The following is a 12,254-nucleotide window of genomic DNA, read 5'->3' as shown; positions in this document are numbered from 1 at the left end:
TTCAAACTTCCAAACTTCCTTTCTCAATTGAAATGAAATGTGTAGATTTCTCTTGGAGATAGTACTTAAATACATTGTGATTCATGGATGCCAACCCCTATATCTTCCAATAAAAATTTTCGATATCTTCAACTCGAACATGATGAAGGCACAATAATCAATCCAAAATCCCACAATTCAACTAACTTCCCAAACACAAACCCTTTAATCCTCAAGATTGAAGGATAATTTCCTTGTCAACATGCCACATCTTGGTTTAATTAGAATTTCATATTTATCTCAAAAGCAAAAACTCTAGTCTAAACCTATGTAGCTTGGACTCGGGTACCCATGTCGGATAGGGGTACATATCTAGTAGTCAAATCCTTTTTTTCTTGTCTAAAATCTAGGAGATCGGGATACGCTAAAAAGGATCCAAAATATACACATGGGTATGTGGATATATCTTATAAACTTAAAATATTTATAGAAATTTATATAATGACAAATTTAGATGCATTTTTTTAAGGAGATATATTAAATATTCAGTTGTATATTTAAAACAAATTAAATTGTAAATAGTAATAATTCATTTAGATTTCATTTCAAGTTTATAAATGTGAAATACAAATTATAAATCATTTTAAAGGAGAAGCTAACTTTAATTTTAGTCACAATATGTATTAAATTCAGAGTCAACAGATTCGACAAGGATCCCATACCTTTACCCACATCCAATCCATTTGGCATGGGTACTTCCTCTGAAATGGAGGATTCAAGCATCTTAGGTCTTAACAACTAAATATAGTCTACATCAAACTCTATTTTAATCTTATTTTCCTAATTTCAAGCTATCATTAATTCCCCATCAAGAGTGTTGTCTTTGATTCCCAACGTACTTTATAGAGAGAAAGAGCAAGGTTTTATCTCGCAATTAAGAGACTACTACGAAACAGCATTGGCTGAGGAAATTAAAGGAATAGCAGTAGCATTCTACAGAGCATCCGAGATCAATTAGATGCAATGCAAATGGATGAGCATGATAACCTATGGTACCTGTAGGTAGGTGGCTACCTAAAGAAGTCAAATCCGATCCACGATCTTAATGAGTAAGGTCATGGGGTACTGAAATCTTCATATTCATTGGAAAAAGATCATACGCCACTTTTGTGTTCTCTCTATTGGGTAGGCTAGTCCTTTCTTATATTGGGACATTGCGATGTTCAATCATGATACCCCACTACATAAAGCATTGAAATTGGTCTTCCAAAGGCAAGTGTTCGTTTTTCGAGCGACTTTTTTTGGGAGTGATGTACATGATTGAGTAGGCACTATACTACTTTGCACACAATACTTAAACTCCTACAAAACTACGTCTCGTTCCTTTCCCTTCCAAAACCAACTTTGTAAGTTACAAATAGATTTATTTCATAAAATACAAGAGAGTTATCTCAATAGATCCCTAGACGGCACAGCTCTTTACAAAGGGTTTTACTCATGTTCCTAGTGTAGGCTATAATGAACCTTTCAACGTGTTGACCAAGTCTACAACCCTTGTCATTCTCTTGTTAGACATTGTTACTCCTAGGACTATCAACTTCATGTCAACAATGCATTTTCCCCTGGTTTCTTCAAAGAAATTGTATGTACAGAGTAATTTCCACATTTGTTGATCCTTCATTGCCAAACCATCATACTACCTCATCATTTGGTTCTTATTGCAACAAATACAATTCCTACATATTTACACACATAACAGTAATTTAATTCTATTGTTGGTTTAAGTAGATGACGTCATTATAACAAGAGTAACATTCTCTTATTCAACAAAATTTTCATGAACTGAGCTGTTAGTTTGCTGCCAAAGATTTGGTGTCACTCACTATTTCTTGGGGTTGCAGTCAAGTGTTCACAGGCAGCATCTTTCTTTCCAAAACCAATTGCCACAAACATGCATGATTTTTTAAGTATTTCAACTCAAATAGTCAACGGCATCCTTATCTTATCTCAACTTTCTTTCAATAAATTGTTTTTGTGATGTATGTACATTGAGTTGCTTGTCCTCAGCCTACCAACGCACCGCTTACTATTGTTACATCCTTGGCTAAAATTGTGTATCGTGGTCTTCCAAGAGAAAACCTATTTGTTGTATTTAAGTGAAACTTCAAACGGCAGCGTTTTGTGGAGAGGTAGGAGGGTCTTTTGGCAACCCTCATGGCTACCCAAAACGGCAACCGCCTTCACCATTTCATTTGGCATGCTTCTCTTTGTCTTTTAGCCCGCCTCTTCCCCGATCGTCGATGCTCTGCTATGCCTTTATACGATACAATCTGCACCGTTTTTGTCTTCTTTATATCAGCTACAGTCGCCTCAAGATGGTAAACGAGACAGCCTCCGATTATCTGCTTCCTTTAGGGTTTGTTAGATCATTCTCTGATTTATTCTTTTTGTATAGATGATACGTTCATTTTCTCTCTAAGGTGTGAGCCTCTAATCCGTAGCTTGTGATTATGGGGCTAATTTAATTTGTGAGTCGATCTTGTACAGTTAGATCAGAGAGTATTTTGTATGTAATCTGAGGCTGTAATCAGATTTTCTCCCAATAGTGCAGTGAGCTCCTTTTGCTGGAGCTCAACGTGGACGTAGCCCTCATTAACAGGTGAACCACAGTAAAGTTGCTTGTGTTTTTGTTTGATTTGTTTTAAGTTTCTATGTATGATTCTGTCCATTCATTTGTGTATGAAATTGGTCTGTTTATTTACTTTATAAAGGGTTGATTTAGGGTTGAGCTTCGTCACATCCCAACACTATTGTTTCTCAATCTGGTGTTGAGGGAGAATATCGAGCCCTCGTTACCACCGTTGTGGAATTAACACATTAATTATCTCATGCAACATCTTGGGGTTGGGGTCCATCTCTCTCAAACAGCTTATCTTTTCAGCGACAATCTTAGTGCACTTCACATGACCATAAATTCAATTTTTATGATCTCATTGTGATTGAGCTTAACAGTCACTTTGGTTCGCGGATAAGTTGCCCTTGGTAATCTTGATGGTATCTTAAATCTTAACCAAACTACTTCCCAAACATCATTGTGGAGAATTTCACGTCAAAGGGAGAGCTAATTATTTCTATACACTGGTGTGAGGGGTCCTTGTAAATTCTTTGATTATCGTACTATAATCGTTGAAGATCACAGTAAAGAACAAATATTAAATCAACATAAATCAAGAAAATACTACAGTTCATGGCTATCATAAGAATAAGCAGCAATAAGAACAAAGATACCAATCTCACAGTTCAGAGCAATAGAAAAAATAAACCTATACAAATCATTGCAACAAAAAGAATAAAGAGCAACTCAATTTTGATAATCTCACAGCTCAAGGCAATCAAATAAAGAGCAATGAAATCATGGCATATCCATAACCAAAGGCTTTTCATGTCTAAATTCAATTCTAACTATTTGCTTTTAAATTTTTTGTAGATAAATGCTCTTGATCAAGCGCACTCACAAAGTTCAATCAAACTGCAATTTTAGTTTTGCATAAAATCTCACATTTAAGAATCTTATATTTCTGAGTTATTCAAATAAAGAAGGTACTAGCAAGCTTGGAGGAATATCATAATGGGCACAAGCACAGCGGGAGCTTGTTACGAATTGGTTTATATTTCTCATGCAAAATCATATGACAGTTGCGTTTCTTTTTTCCTTCTTTTTCTTTTGCAAACTATCTGCGTTGTAATATCCTTGGTTCTAAATGTCATTGAAGTGAAACATACCTTTCGTCTGTCCCAGAACCATTTCCACCCCCATACACGTTCTATCTTGCTTTCTGCTAGATCAAGGACGGCCAGTTCCCTGGACAACAATACAGAAGGAAGACGTCTGTGTGAACATTTCCTCCATTGTAGCCATTTCACCGCAGAAGGTATATAGTGAAAATCTCCTTCCAGTCGCACATTACTGAACTGAAGCATCCTTAGATTAACCATTGATTTAAACCATCTGGCATCAACTATTACTTCACCTTCCTCTGGAACATGTTGAAAATATTCCTTGTATGTCTCCTTCATATATGTTAATGCAGCAGTGAAATTGGGTACTCTTTGAAGATTATCCAAAGCTATAGTTTTGGAACTCATAACGCTTGTGCGGATCATCGCATCCAAATCAACGAGGAGCCCCTGGATGCTTCGTGTCCCCTGTAGATTGATATTTAAATTTCAGAGCATAACTGAATTAGTGAAAGAGAGAAAGATAATATTTTACCTTCTGGCCCTGCAAGACCTCAAGAACATCTCCACGATCCCAGATTCTACTGCGCTGTCCAATATCTGAATAGCTTTCTTGTAAAATGATTTGTCGTCCCATGTCTCTAATCTGATCATGCATCCGCAACTCATCATTCTCATTAACTTTGATTAGAGATCTTGCTGTAAGGGTTGAGAGCGCAATCTCAGCTCTGAAACCACAGCCTTTCATAACATCGATTACATCCTCTCTTTTCATTTTCAAGTTGATCAATAAGCACGCAATGTCAAGAAATATACACTTCTCTTCTTCATCAAGTGCATCAAAGCTTATCCTCAAGATATCATGAAGATGGTCAGGACGAATCTTCTTCAGCTTCTCTAATGCATCGCTCCATTCTTCCAATCGCCTCTTGTCAAAAAGGAGTGAACCAAATACTTGTAGAGCCAAAGGTAATCCACCAGTAATGGAAACTATTTGCTCAGACAGCTTCAGAAAAGTCCCACTAGGCTTCTCCCGTCTCAGTGCGTAGTAACTAAAAAGTTTTAATGAGTCATCAGGACGTAATGTTCTGACCTCATAAATCCTATTCACAACATCAGTAGGCAAAGCATCTCTATTTTTGGTACTAATGATAATCCGACTTCCTTCGAAAAACCATTCCCTATGAATAGCTAGTTCATTAAGTTGCTTTGCATCATCAACATCATCTAAAACAATCATAACTCGTTTTTCCATAAATATTCTTCTGATTTCTGCCAAAAAATCATTATTGTTGTAATTGGGATGCACTGAACTCGTAGAAAGATCTTTAATGAGTTTGTTCTGAAGTAACAATACACCATCGGGCTTAGCAAAAGTTTCTCTAACATCTGATATGAAACTGCGGCATTCAAAATGCCTTGCAAGTTTATTGTAAACAGCTTTGGCAAGAGTTGTCTTGCCAATTCCTCCAGTACCAAGGAACCCCAGAACTTGGGGGACATTGTGAGTTACATCCAACATTTCCATCAATTCCTGTATTGGAAAATCGAGCCCCACCGTATATGGAGCAACAACAACTGGGGAGTTGCTCATTGCATTCAGGATCCTTTTAACTAAAGTTTCAATCACATGTGCCGCTTCCCTGCCAATAAAACGATAGTTCGTTCACATTAAACTAAAAGGATATCAATCACAAATTTGTCCAGTTTATAGACAGATAAAAGAAAATCCATTTTGTCAACAAAGAATCACAGTTTTGCTCTCAGTATATATTACGCCATTACATTTTTCGTTTGTTTTCATTTTTTGCACATTGTTGACAAAACCCCTTAAAAGACCAATTTACTAAGGCTAAGATATTCGGCGAAGTTATTTGTCTCATAGTTATTTTTTTCTAGAGAAAAGTGAAAAGATGTAGTGAAGGAGTGAGATGAATCAAGAAAAAATTATATGGAGGCTATCTAGCACACTCTCTAGATGGTATGCTAGACATTTTTTTTTTTCTTATTATCTAAGCATTTTAAGGTGAAGTAGCACACTTTTTAATGCAACCCACCTTCCATTATTGGAGATGATCGTGCAAAATCATCCTTCACACTTAAAGAAAGGTTGAATTTTTTTTCGAACTTAAACCATTACAAAAACTTTTGAAGTTCGCCAATATACTCTATTTATAGGAAAGATTTTGAGACTCGCTTCTCCTTATAATATTTTAAAATTCCTATCTTGTAAAATATTTCGTCTCCATAAAATTCTCTCTCTTCACACTTGAAGGCAGTTTAAATATTTTTCCCAAATTCAAACCATTGCAATAACTTTTGAAGTCCATCAATGTACTCTATTTATAGGCAAAATCTCAAACTATTTGAGACATGCCTCTTGTTGTAGCACTTTATAATTCCTATCTTGTAAAATATTTCGTCTCCATAAATTACTGTCTTCATCTTTGAAAAGGAAACACTTTACAATGGATCCATACTTTTGTAAGTAAAACTTAAAACTTTTAATAATATTTTATGAGTTTGTATATAAATTCTATCTTATATTTAATTCTTTCTTTTATTAATTTATACTATTACTCGTCATTTAACTTGGGCCTAATTTGGTATAGAGCCAAATCTTTAAATTAACATTAGAGAAATTTTTTCTTCCACTTGGTGTGTCTAAGTGTTGTATATTGGAGCCCGTTGTTAAGCCAAGCAAAGGCTGTTTTTGGGTTAGATATTTTTAGAGTCCAGAAAAAAATAATAAAAATTTTCTATGTTAAAAAAAGACATTTAGTTTCCATACTGATTCTTCATCTCTGGTTTGTTACCAGATGAATTAAAAGATTATTTAAAAAACTGGAATTTACCTAATGTTAGACCTGATAATGTTAATAAAATAGGAATGTTTTACTCAGAGTCAAGAAAAATAGTCAAAGCAGTGGAACAAACCGTTCCTATTAGACAAGAATATGAAACCTTAAGATTATTTGATCCAAGAATAGTAAAGTACAAAGAAAATTATATATTTTTACATATAAGCTTACTACAAATAGTCTTAAAACCCTTAACTAATGAAGGATTAAATGCTTGTACATTAATAGAGTTAAGACACTATAAACATTTAAATTTTGCTGATTCTCTTTTAAGTCTTATTGAGTCTAGTTTATGCAATGGTCCACATTTAGTAACCTCTATACTAGCAAATTAATATATGTAATTACTACTCCCTGAAGATCAGATGTATTTACATCTGGGATAAATGGACAGCATTAGTTAGTGGAAATAAATAACAATATTAAATCGAATCTTGAGGCTCCTATAAAAGGATGGGTGTGACATGCATTGTTGAAGCAAGTCACGAATCATATTTAAAATTTCTACGCTTAACATTTGGTGGCACCATATGTAGAAAACATTAAATAAAACGTTGTGTAATGGCAAGTAGAGAAAGATGTGGAGCTATGACTAATTAAAAGCAGTAGATCTAAAAGGGAACAGCATCATTGGTGAGCCCGCTGCTAGAAATATAATGTAGGAATCATTTTGGAGTAAGTGGCATGATGGTTGGGACAATTGTAGCCAGATCTATTAATGAAGTTAGAGGGAAAGAAAAACATCATGCACCATGCCACTTGTTGTACAAGAACAAGGTAGGAACTAGTTCATAATCCACCACCAACGAGAGAAGAAGTGGCAGAGAATTGAGAGAATGGAGTTAGGGAAGGTCACTGACGAGATCGACAGGCTCTAGAAGTAACGGTGACAACTAACACTACTCATAATAGCATTGGAGCTTGGAAAAGAGGAAATCCGTTTTTCAGAAGACATCTTGGGGGACCCTTTACCGCAGGGGTTCAAGCTCCGTATATATTGTCCCCGATTATGATGGCACTACAAATTTGAAAGACCATTTAGAGAGGTTTGAATATATCATGCTACTCTACAGATTTCTAGATGATGTCATGAATCTACGTACAAGGTGTTCCTAATTACACTAAAAACCAATGACCAAGCATGGTTCACCCAAGCTATAGTTACATATCACTACCCGGAGTAAATAACCCTATTATTAACCTTGAATCTTGAAGGTCATATAAAAGGATGGGCATGGAAAGCAATGTTGAAACAAGTCACAAATCAAATTCCAAATTTCCACTCTTAAATGCAGCAATTCTTGTAGAATATGTTCACTATACACTTATGTTGGTATAATTTGATGAGGTACATTGATGGGTTACATTCGTCACCTTGAAAAACTATCAAAAACTATGGTGAGATCATTTCTAATTCTGAGTTCAAAATTTTAAGAGTGTCAATAGAACCTACTTCTGCATACCATATATTATGGAATTAGTCAATACAACTATAGCCTATTTGCTTGGATCCACGGCATCTACCCAAGAAGCGTGTGCTCGACTACACAACACTTGTGCCAATAAAAAGCGAATAACACAAATGGCAAGAAATGACAAGGTATTAAATCTGAAAGTATATATTTTCAAGGGAACATTAATTTATCAAAGGACTATGAATCAACAATGAATAGGTACATAAACTTTAGTCGACAGGATGTGCTTAATTTTGTTAGAATCGGGTTGTTTGTCAAATGCGTGGTAAGATTGGTCAAACTACAACGTTCTAAAGATAGATCACATCTGCCTTCGGTTTTCAAGCCACAAATTAACTTCATGGACCATTAAGTCAAATAAGGATGTTTAAAAAATCCTTAATCCAATGAAATATGATAAGGACTCCATCAAGCTGACGTGGCTAAAAAAAAGTTAAACATTGTCAAGGGCTTCGTCTAAAGGTAGAGGCTAGCTCTATTAGGAGTGAGTCGGTAAATTTAATTTTTTTTTTATCTTTTGAAGGACAAAAAAAAAAACAAGATAAACTTGGAAAAAATTATTTTGTTACAACTTATTTTTAATTTTATGATTTATAAATTGGATTAGGTTACTTGTAAAGAAAGGGTTAAAAGAAAATTTTATCGAAATTAATAATTTATTTTTGAATTAATTTTTCATCCTTGCCCGCCCAGTTTCACTCTCTCTCTCTCACCCCCCTTGCCCTGCCACCACATCGAGCATCGTCGTCGCCCCCCTTATCGCTTCAAGCATCGTCGTTGGCCCCTCCCCCATCGCATCGAGCACGGTCCGCCGTCGCCTCCCGTCGTGAGCACCGATAGCCGTTGCCCCTCCTTCTACCACTCACACCCACCACTTGCCACAGACTACCGTCACCCCCCTTCTGCCGTTTGGATAGCCATCGCCCCCCACCAGCCGCTTGCACTGCCTCGCCCCCACCCGCAATTACCCCTCCCTCTGCCTCTAGCAACCGCCCACACCCACCACACCGCGTCTCAAACGACCATCGCCGGCCCCCCATCGTCGCTCTCATCACACCACAGTCGCCCTCTCACCCCCCTCGCCCCACCACCGCATCAAGCACTATCGTCACCCCCTTATCGCGTCAAGCAGAGCCGTCGCCCCCCCTCCCATCGCATCAAGCACGGTCAGCCGTCACCCCCGGTCGCGAGCACCGGCAACCATCGCCCCTCGCTCTACCACTCGCACCCACCACTTGCCACAGATCGTCGTCACCCCCATCTGTCGTTCGAATAGCCATCGCCCCCGCACCAGCCGCCCCAACCCACGATCGCCCCTCCCTCTGCCGCGAGCAATCGCCCACACCCACCACTTCACATCTCAGACGGCCACCGCCAACCCCCCATCATCGCTCTCCCCACACCATGGTCGCCCCCTCCCACCACCATCACCCCCACAGGGTCCCTCGGTCGAGTTGCACATACATTTATATATTTATAAATTTTTCTTTTTTCTATTTTAATTTTTCTATTTGCTTTTGTTGTTTTTTTATGTGGTGATGATGATGATGATTTGGTTGTGAAAATAAAAAATTTAAAATGGATAATGATGATTTTAGTTCTTGTAATTTTGAAAATAGAAAATTTGTTATTTGAGTGTAAATTTAGTCTTTGAAAAATTAGAATTTATATAATTAATTTTATATGATGTAATATATTTAAAAAATTATCATTCATTAGATTTTATGTAATATAATTAATTTAATATTGTGTAATCTAAGTTACAATTCATGAAATTTAAAAGTGTGTTTCTAAGTTCACTCTAAATTTTGATAGAATCATAATCTCACTTTTTTCATTTAAAAAACTTAAAATAGTTTGGTTTTCATGAGTTCATTTGATTTTGAGATTTCCCAATCCCCCCCCCCCCCAAAAAAAAAAAAAGAAATCATTCTAATTTTTGTACTAACATGATGCACAATCACAAAAACAGATCCGTATCAGAAGATTTAAAGTAAAATTCTAATTTTACTTTAATTATATATATTGACATTTGGTATGATAGGACAAGAGAGTGAAAATAGTATTGATATTTGGTATGATAAGCCGTGATTTCCAACTATCAAAGACAACAATCTGAGACCCTTATCACCATCTACCAACATACTCAAAAATCAATAGAATTCAACGACCATATCTCCATATATCTAACCATAAACTTTCAACCAAACTCAACCCAAGCATAAATTTTTGGCCAAATTTTTGTAATTTTTTAAATATATTACACAATATAAAATTAATTACATTACATAAATTTCACAATATAAAATTAATTACATAAATTCTAATTTTCGAAGGACTAAATTTACACTCAAATAACAAATTTTGCATTTTTAGAATTACAAGAACTAAAATAATTACAAACAAAGTAATATTTAGACATTTCTGTCTTTCTCAACACCGTCTTCAATCATTTTCCGACTACATTCACTAACGGGTAAATTTCGTTCCCCGACCACGTCATATAAACTTGATATTCTATAAGCCCGAATCCCAAACTCCTCACACAATCAAATAAAAAACTATATTCTTAATTTTTTATTTTCACAACCAAGTCATCATCATCATCACCACATAGGAAAAACAATAGAAACAAATAGAAAAACTAAAGTAGAAAAAAGAAAAATATATAAATATATGTATGTGTGACCCCCCAAGGGGGAAACTCGGTAGGGGCGGACGACAAGTGAAAGGGTCGGGGTGACCAGTTGGGGGCGATGGCGGTGAGAGGGGCAACCGTGGTGCGGTGAGAGCAGCGATGGGGGGGCCAACGGTGGCCGTCCAAGACGTAGTGTGGTGGGTGTTGGCAGTTGTTCGCGGCCGATGGTGGGGGCCAGGCGATGCAAGCAACTGGTGGGGGGGGGGGCGATGGTGGTCCGAGCGACAGAGGGGGGGCGACGGTGGTCTGTGGTCGGTGGTGAGAGTGAGTGGCAGAAGGAGGGGCGATGATGACCAGTACTCGAGCCGATGGGGCGATGGTGGCTGGTGCTCGTGATAGGGGGCAACGGTGGACTGTGCTTGACGCGATGGGAAGGGGGGACGGTGATGCTCAACGCTATAGGGGAGGCAGTAACGGCGCTCGATGCGATGGCGTGGCGCGGGGGGGGGGGGCGATAACGGATACGGGGTGGGGGGGGCGATGACAGATACGGAGGCTTAGGGTCTACACAATTAAATCCTTTGACAAATTTCAGTATTATATGATACTTGTAGGTAACTTCACGAAATATATATGATTGTATCCAATAAAAATAAAAGGGACGAGTCAAGCCATCTCAACCTACCACTACCCAAGCTTGGGCTCTACCCTATGCAATAGGAGTCAAGTTTGGGCTCGGTTCATTATGAGTTTGATTGGAAGGCAAGTTAATTTTTTTTTTTTTTAACATAAAAAATTGCTGCAAATTTTGAAAATAAACTATAAAAAACAAGCATAACACGTGTGCGCTCATGTAAGCTCATGCAGCCTACAAGGCTCAATTCGAGGTCGGCTTTGCCCAGAGCTTGCACAAACATGAGCCCCAACCACCCATGGGTTCAGGCCCATTGCCAACAGTACTCAAATCCCATTTGATTATGGTCATTGGTTGCCAAACAACAGATTATCAATTAATCCAATACCACCTCCAAAATTGGGTAATAAATAGCTATTCGAAGTTCTATTTCATACTTAAATTGTCAAAATCTTTGAAATTTTCATCTCCAAAGCCAAATATTTCACATTTTGTAGAACACACAAACTACTACGTACCCATTTTTTCACCACTCAATTCTTATAATAGAATCCAAAAGTGCAACCCAGCCAAAATTACCTACACATGCCACAAATTGGATTCCCAATCATCACATCCATGCATGTGTTTAATTTCCTTGGTTACAAACTCTCCCATATATATATAATTCCTATATATATATATATGCAGCTATAATCTTAATTCTAACTTCAAATTAAAGTTTTAATGATTGACATGCATGCACTAGCTAGCTACTTGGGGAACATATATATGTTTTCCTTTTGTAATTAATATTCGTTCACAGTATTCCTGTGAGCTCCTAATAAACCCTAATTAAACACATTGTGTTATTGTAAAACATGTTTCATTTGAATATATATGGAACACATCATCATTGACTTTCATTTCATTTTCATGCGAAAGTAGTA

The 12,254-nt window shown here is 37.1% G+C and overlaps 1 protein-coding gene across 4 annotated transcripts in view; it reads right to left on the bottom strand.

Annotated features, from left to right (window-relative positions):
• LOC127804022 (disease resistance protein RPV1-like) overlaps positions 1-12,254 on the bottom strand; it is a 206,497-nt gene that overhangs the window by 132,472 nt on the left and 61,771 nt on the right. The window contains exons 2-3 of one of the 4 annotated variants that reach the window (XM_052340728.1): positions 4,253-5,360; positions 3,763-4,185 (exon numbers count right to left, since the gene is read on the bottom strand). The exons of the other annotated variants lie outside the window; for them this stretch is intronic. Of the exons in view, the coding sequence (XP_052196688.1) occupies positions 3,763-4,185; positions 4,253-5,360 (1,531 nt within the window). The remainder of the gene's footprint in view (positions 1-3,762; positions 4,186-4,252; positions 5,361-12,254) is intronic. 4 annotated transcript variants of the gene reach the window in all.

This window comes from Diospyros lotus, chromosome 6 (genome assembly GCF_014633365.1).
Source record: "Diospyros lotus cultivar Yz01 chromosome 6, ASM1463336v1, whole genome shotgun sequence".
Classification (NCBI taxonomy): Eukaryota; Viridiplantae; Streptophyta; class Magnoliopsida; order Ericales; family Ebenaceae; genus Diospyros; species Diospyros lotus.
This window is presented reverse-complemented; position numbering and strand designations above follow the sequence as displayed.